The sequence below is a fragment of the Bombus vosnesenskii genome, unplaced genomic scaffold (assembly GCF_011952255.1).
Source record: "Bombus vosnesenskii isolate JDL3184/JDL3185 unplaced genomic scaffold, Bvos_JDL3184-5_v1.1 scf7180000013267, whole genome shotgun sequence".
NCBI lineage: Eukaryota > Metazoa > Arthropoda > Insecta > Hymenoptera > Apidae > Bombus > Bombus vosnesenskii.
This window is the reverse complement of record NW_022882927.1, coordinates 4,053,249-4,070,738: the sequence shown is the minus strand read 5'-3', so window position 1 is coordinate 4,070,738 and position 17,490 is coordinate 4,053,249. Positions and strand designations below refer to the sequence as shown.

At 40.8% G+C, this 17,490-nt stretch overlaps 2 protein-coding genes across 2 annotated transcripts in view; one reads left to right on the top strand and one right to left on the bottom strand.

The window, feature by feature from the left end:
• Positions 1-30: 30 nt before the first annotated feature.
• On the bottom strand, positions 31-938 carry LOC117230833 (calmodulin-like protein 4). Its single transcript, XM_033488691.1, has 5 exons — positions 781-938; positions 674-704; positions 475-606; positions 225-407; positions 31-149 (listed from the first exon to the last, which is right to left on the bottom strand). The coding sequence occupies exons 1-5, from the start codon at positions 781-783 to the stop codon at positions 49-51; spliced, it is 450 nt and encodes a 149-aa protein (XP_033344582.1). The 5' UTR covers positions 784-938; the 3' UTR covers positions 31-48.
• Positions 939-2,059: 1,121 nt separating this feature from the next.
• Positions 2,060-17,490, top strand: part of LOC117230827 (disintegrin and metalloproteinase domain-containing protein 10-like) — a 57,114-nt gene continuing 41,683 nt past the window's right edge. Inside the window, exons 1-3 of the mRNA XM_033488684.1 lie at positions 2,060-2,464; positions 10,460-11,027; positions 14,161-14,308. Coding sequence (XP_033344575.1) covers positions 10,793-11,027; positions 14,161-14,308 — 383 coding nt within the window. The 5' untranslated portion in view covers positions 2,060-2,464; positions 10,460-10,792. The remainder of the gene's footprint in view (positions 2,465-10,459; positions 11,028-14,160; positions 14,309-17,490) is intronic.

The following is a 17,490-nucleotide window of genomic DNA, read 5'->3' as shown; positions in this document are numbered from 1 at the left end:
AGTGATAATGATAATAATAACAATACTAAAGATATTAATAAAAAGATATTAATAATAATCAGGTACAGGTGCACAGGCTATTTTTACAAAGTCTTCGTATTTGACTTGCCCATTTGGAGATACGTTTGCTTCCCTAAAAATTTGCTCCACTGAAAGTTAGAGATAAATGAAGTAATTAAGAACACTTGTTGGAATCAATATCTAGAGTAAGTAAGAAAACCAACCTTCTTTGTTACTTAATTGCTCACCCCAATGAAGCAACATGTGTGCTAATTGTCTAGCAGGTATAGTACCAGTCCTAAATTTGTCTGCAGCTTGAAAAGCATCTATCACCTCCTTCGGCAGATCCTCAGCTCTTGTTTGTAAATGCATGACTTCCAAAAAATCAGCAAAAGACATCCTTCCTCCTGTGGTTAAAAATTTGTGAGTTTAAAACCATTTATAATATTATAAATCATTTCACCTTATTTGTACCTTTATCCTTTAAATATTTATTTAATTCTGCGATAGTGGGACTTAATCCTAGTGATCTCATAATGATTGTAAGTTCATCTAGAGTACGTATTTGACCATTCCTTGCAAATAGATAAAAGCATTCCCTAAATTCTGTAAAAAAGAATTTATAACTTTGTAAACAGCAATCTTAACCAATTTAAAGAATTTACCACTGTACCATCTATATCTTCTTCTCGAAAATAACGAGCCTAGAAACCAAAACATCCAATTAAAAACATGATTATAAAGTTAACATTTAGACAACTCTATAGTAAATAACATTACCATAGTGCAAAATATTATACAGGACACTTGATAAAATAGTGTAACTTTACTTTATTCTTCGTTTACGTGTCAAATAACGTTATCTAAGGTAAGACTAGGTTATTTGACAAATAATCACATAACCTTACTCTTTTATTGTACAGAGGCGACACCGTCGTGTGCAACGTGCACTAATCACAATCAGTCACCACTTGCGATCGATCGATCTTCATTTAAATTTCATCTTTTAGAGATAGAAATTTCATCTGTTTTTGATATAAGTACTCTCTAAATATTGATAATAATTGAGATAACAATTTTTATTCACGTAATCCTTTTACTAATGTAATAAATTTGCCAAAGTATTTATAAACAATTTATAATCATAAATCAGAATTTTAATTTCAAATTGAATAAATGTACGCGCCTCTCGTAGCTAGGATTTTGAGTTACATTCGAAACAGAGAACGATGGAAATTTGGGAGGATGAAACGGACGAAAGTAGCTTGGTCTATCAATAGGGGTCATCCAGAGCGGCGTGGCCACTAGCAGGAAGGGAAAATGAACAAGATATAGTGGTCTGCGAGGCAAACGTCGCTTGGTTATAACGGGGGTGGCTCGGTCGGGCGAATAGGGGTTAAGTAAGCCCGCTGCAGGGGTTTTCCCCTTACGTGCTGAATAACCCCACTTCAGCGGTATCATGCTCTCGTCTTCTTCCATTTACTGACACGTATGGTTGGCGCTAAACATCGTAGGTACGTGAACAAGAATTCCATGATACAGTAAATAGTTTTCATTCATATTTTTATGTGGTAAGATGACAAACATTTTTTTATAAATAAATTACTATTTCCTGATAAAACAGATTAAAGCAGACGATTACAGCCATGTTTAACAACTACCAAAGGAATAGTTTAAAATGAGAATAAAGTTAGTAGTGACAAGAATAAATGTAACAAAAATTGGTAAAAATATTATATCTATGTGTTACTTGTTTTCCATCAGTAATAACGATATAGGATGATGATCGTAAACCCTTCAATCGCCCTTCTATTTCAGAAACACTCCTTTCCTTTGACCGACGACTAAGGTCAAGTTACACGGAGGTGGGAGTCGAACCATGGTAGCCAGAGTGGGGTACCGATAGAGGGGTTGATGGTACAGCGTACCACTATTGGAAAGCGTTGGTCCGCGTCCAGCCATGGAAGGGATCTCTGAAAAAGAAAGAGATCGCAACATTAGGGGAATAAGAAAGGGTAGAGGAGAGTTCGTAAGGCAGAAGGAGAGAGGGCGCAGCACAGCTGGGTCGAACGCGATCATGGTAGGGGAAGTCGGTGTCCTCGGAGTCCTCGTTCACACGAGTCACGAGCGTTGCCGTCCGTCAGTACGGCGCGGAACGCGTTCCTGTTTGTCTCGTTGTGTGGAGTCGGTGTCGCGCGTGCCAGTTCTACAGCTTCTCTCCTTCTTTCTCTGTCAGACTACGCATTTCTTTGTTCATTATCGTCGATCAAGCAGAGAAAGAGAACGACGCGACTGCACGCTGCCGTGTAACACACGTGTGATATTGTGGGTAGTTGGTGTGGTGCGACAGGATGCGGTACAATGACCGTAAATGAGTAATCGACGTCCCTGCGAGAACCGGTTGGAAGGACGAGGATCACGGCGGAAAGGACGCCCGTGGCAGGACTTCAACCTCTGTGCATAGGTAGGTGTCAGATAGTATGCAAGAGCAGCGAGCACGCGCAATATTCTACGTGCGAGTCTCTCCTTTTCCATCCCTTTCGGCATCTTCCTTTCTTTTTCTCCCCCCATCTCTCGATCTATCTCTCCGTACCTCGGTTCGCGCGGTTAAGCACCGTAGCTTTTTTTTCGTCGTGCACGTCTGTCTACTCCTGCGTCGCTCATCGGTGTGTACGTTTGTGCATATATACATATATACATGCACAAATCGTAACCTGTCGAAGGGAACGCGAATCGTCGGTTCGGTGAACGATGCTACATTTCCCTCGCGATCACCGGAGTCAACGTAGTTACGCGACGTCCGATTTTATCATATAATCCGACGAAACTCGCGTTCCTAATAACCGTCGAGAATACGTCGCACGCACATTCTCTCCCTCGTTGTTTTGTATACTAGTGTGTTTACGTCGGATTGTACGCGCACGATGGGAGATTTAAATGTCACGTAAAACGCGTCCCCAGCGCCACCAGGTCGTTTGACGGAAGTGGCTTCGCCGGATGCTGATTTTTCGAGGGAACACACGCGAATCAACGAACGCGCTCGACTTATAGGTTATATAGCTATATACGTTTTTATCATAGACACAATACGCTCCATTTTTTTCCGATGCAATCGCGAAAGGGTTATGAACTTGTGAAACGAACGAAATACGAGTGGAGGAGAAAAAGGTTAAGGGAGGGATAGTCGAAGGAATCGTGATTATCTTTGCGAGAAATTACAAAAGTTATAGCCAGACTTTAATTGTCGTTTAATGGGAAAAGCGAGCGTTAAACGCAAGTACCGACGGTACCGGATATCGAGTTGGAGCATGTAACGAGCGTTGCATAAGGGCGCTTATCTACGTGAAAGTTATATTAAAAAATAACTCGGAGAGTCCGTTAGGAAGTCAGAACCATTGTTCACCGTACGATGCTCTTAAGAAACTTGCTCGGGGAATACAAAAGCATGCGTTAAGACTAATTAATGTTATCAGCCAACGAAGCTTCCCGCGAAATCGCCTAACTCCGTGTAATTGCAGACTATGTAGAGCCAATATCGTCTCATCGATATTACACAACAACTTGCCTCGTTTCGATTCAGTTAATTCGACACGCCGTTTAAACAACACACTATATTAAACATAACGGTTAATCCATCAACATCCACGCGTCGATCCTTGTTAAGCCACTAAAGGCCAACGTTGGTCAACGTGACCTTTCGTTTGTAATTTCTTCTTTCAATCAATCTACGTTATTGAATTTTATTTTTTAATATCGCTGTTGTAAAAGAGTATTCGAAGTATTTGTTTAATACCTTTTTCGCTAGTACGTATTTTTCATCTGTACTCTATATACGCAATTTTACAAAATGCTATGATATTTCAATTTCTTTAAATTTCATAAAATTGTCAAATCCAGATGGAAGAGATAACAACAAAAAAGCATTAAACGTCTGAAGCTTCCTTTCACAACGACGATTAAAAATCAGAATTCGGCAATGTAAACATAGACGGAAGAGGCTACAAATGAAACGCGTAACATTAATGACTCAATGAGTAATTGTAAAGCATAAATTTTCACACTCTGAAATCCTTTTTTATTTGGTTTCATCTCCATCTATATTTTACAAATTTATGAAACTAACAAATCCTCAAAGAAAACACGATATTCCTATCATTCCTAGAAATAGTAACAATACACTATTTCTATAATAAACTATATCAATTTCTAAATTGTACAACATTTTCTTCTATCTTCACATCGTGTAGCATCTATAAAATGTAAAATGCCTATTATTCGTAATACACTTCTGGTACGTTGACAAAGCTATTACTTTAGTTATAACTCCTAAGAATATTACGTTTACGTTATTGGTACTCCTTACCTCATTGTATAATCCTTAATGAGTTAATTACAAACTACGAATCTTTGTATTTTAAAATCATCCCTTGCTCGTTCGCAGTTCCTCCGTCGCTCCAACGATGCCCGACGCTAACTAACAATAGAAACTTGAAATTAATAATCTCGAAACTCCTCCGGCTTGTCTCCCATCGACGTAATTTCGCAGATGAACGTAACCATGGACTACGCTAATCGCCTTAAGCCGGGTATTAATAATCCTCGCACGTTCGCGACTCGCCTCCTCGATTTCATCAGGCCGTCACATCCGAAATTTTCTGAGTTTCGACCGGGTCTCGCGAAAGTTTTGGACTCTGTTGACCTCGGAGCGATCGCGAACCGTCTCCTGGTAATTTCTTTAAAGGAGTTACGCCTCCTCTCCGTGCCGATGTCCGCTGAGTTCCGCCGACGAACGCTTAGGACATTACGCAAAACGTGTTTTGTTGGTGTGCGTTACGAGGTAACGGTTCAGCGAGGCGTGCTCGATGGAAAATTGTCCGATGTTGGCCGACGTTGGGTTTTACGATCGGCGTTCGCGATTTTCGACGCCCGCACCGAGCTTTTTACGCGTTTTTAGCCGCTTCAGACTGTTTTACGTTGGTTCACGCTCGCCTGAAACTACCATACACACCATATACCATTGTTCGATATCTTCATCGGATCTGGAATACCGGAAATGGACAGGAATTTCGGTTAATCCCTCGCTGATTTTAGTCACGGTTCGTGCGTTCCATTTTAGGCAGACCTTTCGAGGACAATTTAATTTTTCGTTTAATGTTTGTCGACCTATGTATGTGTCAGTCTTGGATCATTTAGCAAACGAAGATCATAGCAGAGATAGAAATAGATAAGTGATATTTCCGATCGTTTCATAAGAGATCAATTTTATATTTGATTTCATCTGTTACTAGACTGTGACTTTAATGCGAAGTTTGAAGATGCAAAAATGAACGGAATTAATATAATATACGATGGATAAAACGAATGTCTATTTGACTTTTATTTGTCTAATTGCTTGCAGAAAAACATAGATCGACGTAAAATTCCGCTGTATTGCAATATTTATGAACACCGCGTAATCTCTGACTTGCGGTATAATTTTATTGGTAATGTCAGTTTAATTGTACAAGACGACGTTTTGTGCTCCAATATACATAGTCGGTAATATACAGAGTGGCACGGAAATAATATATCACGAAATCTTGAACGAATTTAAAACCATAAGGGTCACGATGAGAAGAATTTCGTGCGCGGATGCATCGACGAGTTAATATTCCCAAATCCGGTGACATCATCGGTCCCGTTAGTCGGATTCGGCCCAAACGCAGAGATAGGGAATAGGCTTACGTTCCGACCTGGTTTTCCCGCGGATAAATCCGACGCGTTAATTTAAAAGTTCGCCCGGTAGAAATTTCATCTGGACGCCGGACGAGTGTTTCGAATAATGAGAAACGTTCCCTTGGTCGGTTTAATTCTGCTCCAAGAAAATTAACTACGCTCTCCGGAAACACGGAGAAGAGTGGGACGAAGGGCAAAGAAAGAAAGAAGAAAATAAAAGAGAAGTGGACAAAAAAGTAGAAAGAACGCGAAGTATCCAGAAGAAAATCGCATTTACAATCAACTGCATTCGAAGGACTTAAAATCACTTTGAATTTGTATACATTTGAATTTCTTCGAATATAATTTAAAGCTACGAAACTGTTGAAAGTCTTGTAACTCTCGCGTGTCTTGAAGTCTTTGTATAGTCTTTGACAGTCTTTGTATTTCTCTTCGATTACGCATCGATGTTACTAACACGTGTTTCGAAAGAAAGACTAAGACCAGCGCGTCAGCATTAAACGATTATGGCATTCAATTCGGGATTGCAAAACTTTCAGGATATACGTATGTCGAAATTTTAAACGCTCAAAACTGAAAATTCCAAATTTTCACTCAAAGACCTTGGAAGACGTTTCGTTTTTAATAAATCTTCTCTATTCCGGCCAGATTGCGAGCGTTAAATTGCATACAATTTATAGGAGAAATTTTAACGAATCAGCACTTTGTACAGATACCTCCTTCATCTTCATTTTTTCCAATTTTGAAACTAACGTAGTATCTAATCGTTCTAACACGTTTACGCGAAGGTGTATCAAAACTGCCAAAAATTCCAAGCTTCGATTCGCGTTCGAAGCGATTCGAATCTCCACAGTCTTGAAGATCTCTGAACCGCTCCAAAATCGGAATGCCCATTGCTAGATGCGGCTCTGTACGGTGAAACCGTAGCCGGTTTACCGCTACACCCGACACACATACTCGTTCCGCCCAATTGGAGCGCGTTGGTCGCATGTTCCCGCTAATAATGGCCAATTGATACGTTATCACGACCGGTTGCATACGAATACAGAGCCTGGTATTAAATATTTGGTGCGACGATAGGTGGAACGTTGGCGAGAAATCCGCGTGACTCTCGTCGTTTCATTGTTCCTTCTGGCAAAGTCGGTGTATCGCGGTTTCGCGTCATGGAAAGAGGACAAAGCCGTGGAACGTATCTACGTGGGACGATTATCATTCGCGGATCGTCGGCCGAGAACGACGCGTTCGTAGCGCAGAACCGAGCAGTACGCGCGAGACAATTTTGCAAATTGTCGCCAGGGAGACGCGGGTCGAATTCTCTCTCGCGACCATGTTCTCCAGTCGTATTCCCCACCATGCTCCTCTTCGCCATTTTCTCTCTGCACTTCTCGCTGCGCGTATCTCCACTTTTTCCTCGTTTTTCCTCCCACGCGAGAATTTGTTTCATCCAGCGGCCGCTGGAGAACGCCGATAAAGCGTGTTCTTTCAACGTGCAGCACACCTACATAGCGCGAAAAAAATGCGGATGTTTGCAAATATTACGAGAGATAGATTGCACGGTAGACTGGTCTGCTTGGTTACCTACGATCGTTGATTCGCGCACGTCGAAACGGAAAGCCGATTCGAGAGAGTTATACGGTTATCTAGTTTCTCCGTTCTATCTTTCCACGCGTCTCAGCCTAGTTGCGCCTTGAAGATTCAGGGAGTAGTAGAGTAACAACTTTTGCCTGCGAGGAAGATACGAGACAGAGAGAAAGGCTCGTGGGCGTTAGGTGAAACTGTGAAAATTCAAATCAAACTGTCTTTCTTTAGTTCTTTTGTTTTTTTTTGCCGGTTACTAGGAACAGAATTTTAATGTTACCGTATATGAAGACTCCGATAACACGATTAGCAGACAGCGAATGCTTATGAATTTATAGAAAATTTTAGGATGCAAAAATTCGCAAAGTGCACGTGGCATGAAGAAGCGTATAAAATATCCAAAGCGAAGCATGCATTATGTATATAGACGAAGAAATCTGTACGTATGTTTCGCATTCTTAACGCTACAAGTACCAGGATAATTAAGACGATCAATTTTTTACATGTGAATTTCATAGATTTTGTGTATTTTTCATCCGAATAATTTCGTTTTATCAAATAAGAAGTACTAAATGAATAGAAGTTTATTTTTCTTGCATTCTATATTCTTCATACGCCTTTCATTTTTATTTATTCGATACAAATTTTATCAGTCGTCTGTAGTTCTGATGTCTATCATTTTGATATGAACTTCCGTCGTCCTAATAATTGTACGTTTCTATTGTATTTTCGTCATATCATTTTAATAAAATAGTCATTTATAACACATTATGATTAATTGTTCCAATGTTAATAGAACGAAAAGAAAAAGCTTTGGCAAAAGTATGTACAAGGGAACGGTTGCAAATTGTTCGTTTTGGTTACACGTTGTTGTATGTCATTCAATAGCCGTCGCGACACTGGAAACGTAGAAAAAAATGCAAAAATCAACACGTCGCACGTGAACGGGTGAACCATGACTGTGTCTGTACTCGGTTGGATATCGTTTTCCCATAGTTCGCCGTGATAACCGGTGGACAGAATCGGTTCTGCTGGTTGCTGGACGACTGCAAACGTCTCGCGTAACGTTAATACCTCGCACAGAGAGCTTTCGCAAATATCGTGCACCTTTTCCAATCGTCGAAAACATCTCGCTTTTTGACCGGACCGTCTGTGTCCATGGCAGAAGGATAGAGAGCTCCTTTGAGCAAATAACTACCCGATGTTCTTGTCGCTATGACTCGTTTGCTTTGCAGAAAAAGCTCTAGTACAATGCGACATGAAACTAGAAAAATGCATATAAAGCATGCTGTAATATGTTGCACTCGCTTTTGGAATCGATCGTACTCCCAAGTTATGAACTGCGATTATAATAATGAAAAACATGAAAAAAGTACATTTTTTGCAAACAGTAATTACGCGATTTAGTGGATTTCCCTAATTCCGAATATTCGATTACAGTTTCCTTTCGGAAATTTCTGTTCTGGCGTTACAATAAGAAATCAATCGAAAGCGTCCGAGAAACTAGTCTACTTTCCGTTATTTTATTAAGGAAGCGTCAACTTTTAAGACGTTTCCTTGTTTCGTAAAAATAGATCAAATCTTTACGATTTATATATGTGCACTTACGATCAATTCATAAAGTGGGTCTCGCGTATAGCGGATACAGCAAGTATTTGCATATTTCTGTATTCGATATAGTATCACCAATACCAGTTACTTAAGTCCAAGTATTTTCACGTGATCACGACAGTGTGGCGGTATGAAGATGAAATTCAGAACCTGATAAGAAAAAGCTTCGTTAGAAGATAAGGATATGTGCAAGTACGCTTTTCACCCGCTGTATGAAGCTACATTGAACTCGATAAATTGAAAAGTAGAGAGCCCTGGTGATGTCACAGACGCTACTCTTTAAATTGATCTTCATCAGTTCCTCATATTCTACCGAGAAATGGTTTTATAGAAATAATTTGTTTCTCGAGAATCGCTTATGTTACGAAACTGTTAAACTGTCAGAAACTCGACTGGATCGATATGATTCATTTTTAAATTGCTGATATTGCTGGACGCTGTCTAAAGGGGATTTCTTTTTGAAAAGTATCGGTGAAAAAGACTTGATGATCGTCAAGTGAAGTATTCGTATTCATTGACTGGGTTTTTCTCGAAACTGATGGAGATACAAGATCTAAGAACGCTGTAGCGAACGAGCCTGGCGAACATTGACGATGATTTATCGCGCGAGTTGGCCATCGCGTCTTCCGACTTCCACTACACACGCGCTCTCCTCGAGGAAATTTTTCAGCAACAACTTCTTAAGGAGACGTTTAAAGAATCGCCTTCCTTATCCGCTTTTCACCGGTGTTTTCGCGTTCGGTCACGTCTTGCGTAAAACATGGTCGATTTCTATGGTCCCCTCGACGTTCCCTCGATTAGCGGTAGCTTGTAAAATCACTCGTCTATGACGTTTCATCGCTTAATCTATTTCAGTCCAAAGCGTCACTGAAATTGACTTTAACTCGGCAACTTGCAGTTCAATTTTATTAGGTCGACGATTTTCGACTGTGTCGCGTGGCGCGTTGGTGTGCCGTAAAAATTTTCGTTCCTCAACCTTTGCAGTCGAACGGTGACTGGATCTAAAATTCCGTTTCAAAATCGAATGGCACTATAAATATTTCCGAATATTTAATTTATCTGAAATATAACCGAAACTTGCTTCGACCAATTGCTATTCCCATTGGAAAAATACGCCGACCGCAAAGGGTTAGAGCATGCAATAACCCGATTATTTAGTCGAAGATACCAACGTTGTTCCCCTTAGATTGTCAAACAAAATGAGTAATAACAGTGCAGTGTGAATGACCTGTCTTGGATCAAACGCAATATATCTTCCGGTACGTCGTAGAATTCTAGTAACTAGATGAAAAAGGTTGGAAATGGCTGTATCCGACGAAGACCCACGCGTCACAGTCTTTCGATCCATACGCACATGATCCATCGTATAAAGATCCCGAACAAAGGTATGGAAGATGATCCTATTCTCTGTCCTTTGAACCAATGACGTAACCGTGACAGAAAAATCTGAACAACGCGAGATCCGCGAAGGATCAAACGCCGACTGGCGAAGCCTGTTCGAAAAATTAATCCCGTTCCCTGGCTGAATCATTTTCTTTTTTTCTTTCTTTTTCAGGGGTAGGATCGATCGGCCGTGAGGACGAAGAAGAGCTGCCGATCGACGAAGGTAGCAGGAGTCGGGGGAAAAAGGCTGAAAGCGTGGGAGGAGGGTCGAAAGGTTGAGCGACCCGCGGAGGAGAAAGAAGAGAAAGAGGACGTGGCGGAAGCACGTTCGGTGGAAGAGGAGGAAGAGGAGGAGGAGAAGGAAAATCGAAAGTAGGAGGAAGACAGAGGTCGAGAGAGGAAGAGAGATGAGTCTGGTGGGTGACTCGCAAAGTGCGGTGGTCGGTTGTTCGACGAAAGGCAGATAGCGCCATTAGTTATTGCTGGGCCGGAGAACGTCGAGCCGATGCGCGCTACGGCCCTGGCCGTTGACGAAGAAGGGGAAGAGGAGGAGGAAGAAGAGGAGGACGAGGTTAGAGGAGGGCACAACGGGGCCCAGAGGGCCACGATGTATCCCTTCGGGTCGAAGGAACGTCGTCGTCATCCTGGAATCGGGACGCCCTTGATTTTCTTCTTGGTGTTCGGTTGCCTTCTAATCGTCGCCGTTGCCTCGCCTCTTCATCCTGTGCCACCACACAGAGGTGAGTCACGTTCGATTCCGGCTAGTGCCTTCCATCGAACTCTCTGTTTATTCATAGGGTCTATCTGTTAATTTCCCAGTTCATTAACGCTCTGTGACGAACAGCGGTAGCGTGTAGCGATGGGATCAAGTTCAATGTGTACACTACCCTGCACAAATATTTGTACACCTGGTGCAATGCAAATCAAACATCGATGTTTTTATCATTTCCTCGACATTACGATGAAAGAACGTTTCTCTGCCGTTGACTCTTTGCTACTTGCCGTAACTGTGGTTAAACGTTTTGGTAAATCGAAACTGAAACAAGGAATATATCTGCGTCAATCAAGCTCCATATTTGTCTTTAACATATAGTCGACGGTTCGTAGAATCTATAGAAACTTCTCGAATCTGGTTGAAAACGCGTAATTTCAATCCTCCTAAGAACATCGGACAAATATACTTCGAACCGCTTAACTCAGCCGTTTCTATAGAAAGGAAAATGTTTCGTAAAATTATTTCTTTCTTATATTTCTGTCGTCCGCCACCGTATGAAGAGTTCGAATCTAGTTGGTTAATTTTCAAACCTACTTGCGCCGTACTTAAGCCCATCACTAGCATCGTGTACGACATACAATCGAATGACCAGCCACGTCCCTTTGCCCGTTTTCACAGCTGTTTACCGGGTATAAGTAACGCGTATAATTAACCTCTAAACAGTTGGATCGTAATTAACGCTATCACTCTAAGGACCAAACTGTTAGGCTATTAGCAAGGATTCCGCACACTTTGCGTAACTAGTGTCCGCAACTCGCGTAACTACACAGAACCGCCACCGATAGAGATAATAGGTAGCAAAGAGGCAGAGTCACGTTCGGTTTCTTCTATCTGAAATCGCTATCTTGCCGGATAACGTAACGAGGATAGAGGCATAGCGGAGGTTTGGCTACGGGCTACGGAGATACCTATTGTCGATGGAAAATCCGATACAAACTGTCCGGTGTAGGGTGGTCGCATTGCAACTCGCCGTTGGCCAACGCATCGATAGCGAGCCACGGTAATTAGATTATTGGCGAGTGTTGCGTAAGCTGTAAGCCGTACGATGCGGCCTGGACAACGCCACGAGATGCTGTTAAACTACGCTCTTTGCGCGACTCCGTGCGAGCAACGTTTTAATAGGCAACGAGACAAACACTTTACCATCGCGTTGTTGCCTTTGTTCTTGACCGGTACTTACCGACCAAACAATAGAAACATCAAGACGAATGCCACTCTGATGGCGAGTGCGCTCCCCTATTTCTTTCTCGATTCTATCTCGTCCCGATGACGCGATCCTGATGTAGGTTTCGGATAAAATGTGGAAAAGAAACGTTTTTTCGTTTGTTGTACTTGTTAAGAATCCGAGTTAGCGTGTCTGTAAAATCCTTTAAGAGGATTTTCTATCGAGTTTTCCAGAGGTGCCTTCTCTGAAATGAAGATCTCAGAGGAAAATATGACTAGTGTACTTCCGGTGGTTTTTCCATTTCAATATTTCTACGACTAAGACGGCGAACGTTTTAATGTGTAATAAATTATAAAGTATATTGAATTTAGTATATTTAGTATATTGATTATAGGATGTATTTAACATTTACATGTTTGAATATGAAAAATACAAAGAATTAGATTTATCCAACGGTATTGAAGATGACGGGGGAATAACGTGAATATTTTCTTGTGGGATTAAATATCTATTTTTATTATTCAATATACTAAAAACGACTGTTTGATCGTTCGTGAAATTTCCTAGATTTACCACGTATTTTCAAGAAACTTATATTCGAGAATGTGACAGACTGTTCCATTTTCAACTACCTTCGACCGCGATATCTTAATTATACATCGTATTATATTATATTTTATTAACAAAAATGTTTGTTCAAATATTCAAGAGACAAGAGATCAAAGTGTAAAACTATTCACGTGTAAGAAGACGAAGAACGTGACTTATTTTCTTCCGCTGTTTCTCGCACCCTCGTTCGCAAGATTCTCTCATTTTCTAGAATCAAAGAAAGGGATAATCAAACCGAATGATTTACCTTTTATTAGACTACGAGCTAATTTTCGAGATTAACTTGGACAAGAAAGAAACGCGAACTCTGTTCCTCCCACGGACCAAAGTGTCTCGTTCGTGCAAACGACTCTGGCGCAATTCTCACCGTACTCCCACCCCCGCGATAGCGAAAGTCCAGGTCCTGAAGTTTCGGATTTTGCAAGATCCTAAGTGGTTTCTCTTTGTCGGTTCTGTTAAAAGGCTGGGAAGCGAAAGATCGGTTAATGGGACATTCCACGCAATCCAATATTTTACAACGCAATTATAGAACACGATAATTAAGTTTAGAAACTAATTATTATCTTGTAATTCTTGTAATTATCTTGTAATTTTTTTTACAATACAAAATTTCACCGTCCCTCGTCTCTTCTTTCCCCTTCATTTTTCATTTTTTTTTTCTCTGTTTCGACACTTGTAAATAGACTGCGAATATTTATGAATATTCATATTTCGTCGAATATGACCGAGAAAGTGGCACCTCGATGATATAATTTTATTGTCCCACTAAATTCAAAAATATATCGTGTATCAGTATCTAAAGAGTATGTACTATACTCTGATATACAAAAATTTCCCAGAGCTGGAGAAAAATGTACAGTCTAATTATAAAGGAGTTAATGACTAATCGCCGCGTTCATGTTCATTCTAGCAATTTTTGCGCGATGCGAAACTTCTACCGCTTCTTGTCTCTCCTTTCCTTTTCATTAGCAAATTATGAGCTATTGTCTTCCCTGTTTCGTGTTTTTATACTGTTCTCTATTATCTTTGATATAATTCGCAATGGCCTTCGTTAGATACACTCTTCAGTCAGCTTAATGTACTTCAAATATCGTTTCGAATCGCTACAATAAAACAAAGTGTTTTGTTTTTTTTAGCGTCGATTTTAACAAAGAATCAAATATCAAATTCTTATCATATGTTACAAATCTTTTTTGTACTCGTAATTCGCTATAGTTAAGCTCCAACCTTCTGAAGCTTTTCTCATACTCGTTTTTTTTTCTTTTTCGTTTTTCACAATTATAAAGCAGTTAATGGAAGGATGTTCGGTTACCATCTGTTTCAGGTATCACGCTCAGTTCTTACATCGGCTATTACGAGGTGGCCTCCTATGATACCGTGGCCTTGAGACAACATAGTAACCGGATGCGTCGCGATGTCTCCGACGCGGTCGACAATCAACCTTTGCTGCTGCAACTGAAAGCGCTCGACAAGTGAGTCTTTTTTCCCTCTCTCTCTCTCTCTCTCTACTTCTCTCTAAGTAAAAGTAAGTACGTTCCTTCGCTAACTAGCGCGCTGGGTCACGACACATTTTTCCCGAGGAAATTACAAACGCGAAATGAACACGACATTAAAGGATTCTTTAACGAATTACCGTGCCAGCCGCGACCACTCTCCTTTCTTTCACCGACGTATCAAAAGAGAGCCGAGCTCTGCTGTTCCGCGATTTTTGCTTACGCTGCCTACGTTTAAACATCTCGGTTTGCCAACATGAATTTCATCTCGTTACGAATTTTTTGCCACTTAAAGCGAGATTACTTCGTTACAACCACGTGATGTTTCTTGCTTCTTCGCGAGATAACTTGCCTGGAAACTAACGGTTGCAAGGTACAGTCTGTGGACTTTAAACTAGGATCGCTCAGGAGTTTCAATGTTTTTTTTATTCCTATTTTTTTTTTTTTTTTTTTTTTTTTTTTTTTTTTTTTTTTTTTTTTTTTTTTTAGTATAATCGAGGGAGACGAGCAAATTTTGATAGCGAAGTTTATTTCGTAAAAAGATGTCACGTATATGTACATGTTATTAATTTGACTTCATTACAGCTCATATTCGTTTTAGCGTGCTCTGCATCCACTGTCGTGTCGTATATTTCATGGCTCCGTTATTTTGTTAAATACTCTGAACTTTGTCTACAAATCTAACAATGTGTAGTAGTTAATAATGGTTTTGGTCGTCCAACCTACGCAGTAATTTGTTTCATCCACTGAAAATTATAACAGTCAACGGTAGAGAGACATTTTTCCATTACAACGTTGAAGATAAAAATAATGTTAATATCCTAATCGAACGTATCCAAATACTCAGATGTGATAGTTTACGGTTTTGGGAAAAGCGAAATTCCGGTAGCATATGGTAGCACGTCTGATGGCATCAATCTTAATGAAGCTCTTAATTGACAGTAGGGAAACGTTCATTATACTTATAAATTATAACAGTAAAAATACAACAAGAATAGTAATATTTTAGTCGTGCTATGTCGGGTATTCAAATATTTAAGCGTGGTAGTATATGTTTTTCGGAGAAACGAAATTCCAATCGCGTATCGAGGTACGTCAAATGGCATCGGTGTTCTAAGATTGTCATACGATTAGGTCGATAGAGCTGAAGTTAATTAAGGTCAAGATCATGTAGAAGCTATACGCGTTACACGAATTAGTGCGTGCACGTGCGAATGTCGCAGGCGCAAAGGGATAGATTAACAGAGTTACAGGATACTTGGTACTATATCAAACCGGCAAACAAAGCTTTCCTGACATTTGGAAGCGATACACCGCGGATGTAATAGAATCCCCTTTGTTTCCACAAAATTACGTTATATTTGCTTTCCTGAATTTCCCTTAAATGAAATTAATTACGCGACCGGACAACAATATAAATTTCGGCCGCGTAAGCGTTGCGAGGACAGGTGCTTCGGAACAATTTATAATCGCTTCTTTTGTCCAACGTCGGAGAATGGTTCGCAAATTTTCCAGCTGACAATTAAAAAGTCGTTAACACGTAATCACATTATCAATGCTTCCGATTACGTTAAAACCCCGCCGCGCTGTTACATTTACATATTTTTGTGGTTCATTGCTTTACAAATTAAAACTCAAATTGAATTTCTCCAACGATGGAATTTCTTGTCAATTAAAACGAATATATACAGCGGCGAATAAAAGAAAGCCCAGCATCTGTACGTATTTGTATATACAAGTACGTATTCCTTTTTCTATTAGACATTTCTTAACTTATGTTTCGCAGTGTATTGCCGATTTTTATCTATCCTACGTCCTATTGTATTTTACTACGTCTATACTTTGTCTATACAAAGTTGCTCTTGTCCAATTAGTTTTGTTTTATACAGTTACGTTGTTTCTTCGAATCGTTTCTATTTTCGATTTTCCCTGCCTGCCATTGTGCTACAAAATCTCACTGCAAACTTACAAGAACTCCGGAAAACACGTATACGCGCAAAACGGGGACCCGATCCTGTCGTGACAAAGGGAGAGAAGGCGACACTAAATTGGCAGATCGTTCTGTATCGCGGTAAGTTTTAAATCGTCGATATGTATAAAAGACGCGTGGCGCCTGAGAAACACGAGCTACACCCTTGTGCACACGTTTCCTTTGCCACCCTCCACCGCATTATCTTGCCAGTTTGTACCAGGAACAGCAGGCTGGAAATACGAAGGGACGCGAGGAGTTGGCGAAAGAAAAAGAGGAGGTACGCTTGGTACGACATTTAGGACGCTCGCAGCCCACCTACGCTCTGCTTTACATTTTATTGCTTGCCGTGAATTCGACCGATTTACATAAAGAGACGAACGCCCCGTCGGTCGCTCGGTTATTCACTCGCTGGCAGCAGAGTCGCGAGACCAGACACACAGAGAGGACCTCGGATGCCTTTCAACTCGAACGACTCGCCGAACCTCTCCGTAGGTCGCGCGAATTTTCGCCCGCCAGCGAAGCTAGCAGAGCAGAGGCAGTTTGTCTGGTATCATGGACAAAGCGACGAATCTCCGGCACGCGGACTATGCGAAACTTGAACGTCACGGCCGATAGAATGGGAGAGGCGTGGGTGGGGCCTGAAAACAGATCGAATTCATGACGAAAGGCAATTTCGTTTCTGGCGTCCTTCGCGACTGAAATTTAATTAACCGTCGGACAACCGGGCGATTTTAGCTGGAATCGAGCGAAGATCAAAGCTCTCGAGGTTGGCTCTCTCTTTTTCAACCGACCGTCTCCACCGACGTAAATAGATTCCAGTAATTGCTATTAAGCGATCGACGAGCCGGTAATTGCTCTTTTCGGCCGCGGGGTAAGAAATTATTCAACGAAAACTGGTTAAGCTGGTTTACCGGGAAACGCGGCCACGATGCGAGCATTTAGGAACAACTTCGACCAGCGTTTCGATTATCCACATTTTTATTAAAATTGTCGTTCAGTTGCAAGCTTTTTAAATCGCTTGTTACATAAATTGCAAAAAGTCTAACCACCCACATGCTACCTACGATATTCTCAAATAACAATCCCCTCGGCACGTAACGAATTGCATAAAATAACAACATCAGTTCGATGAGAATGGAACGACACGTATCTAATCGTTTGAACGAAAATCCTTTTGTTTTTTGTACCA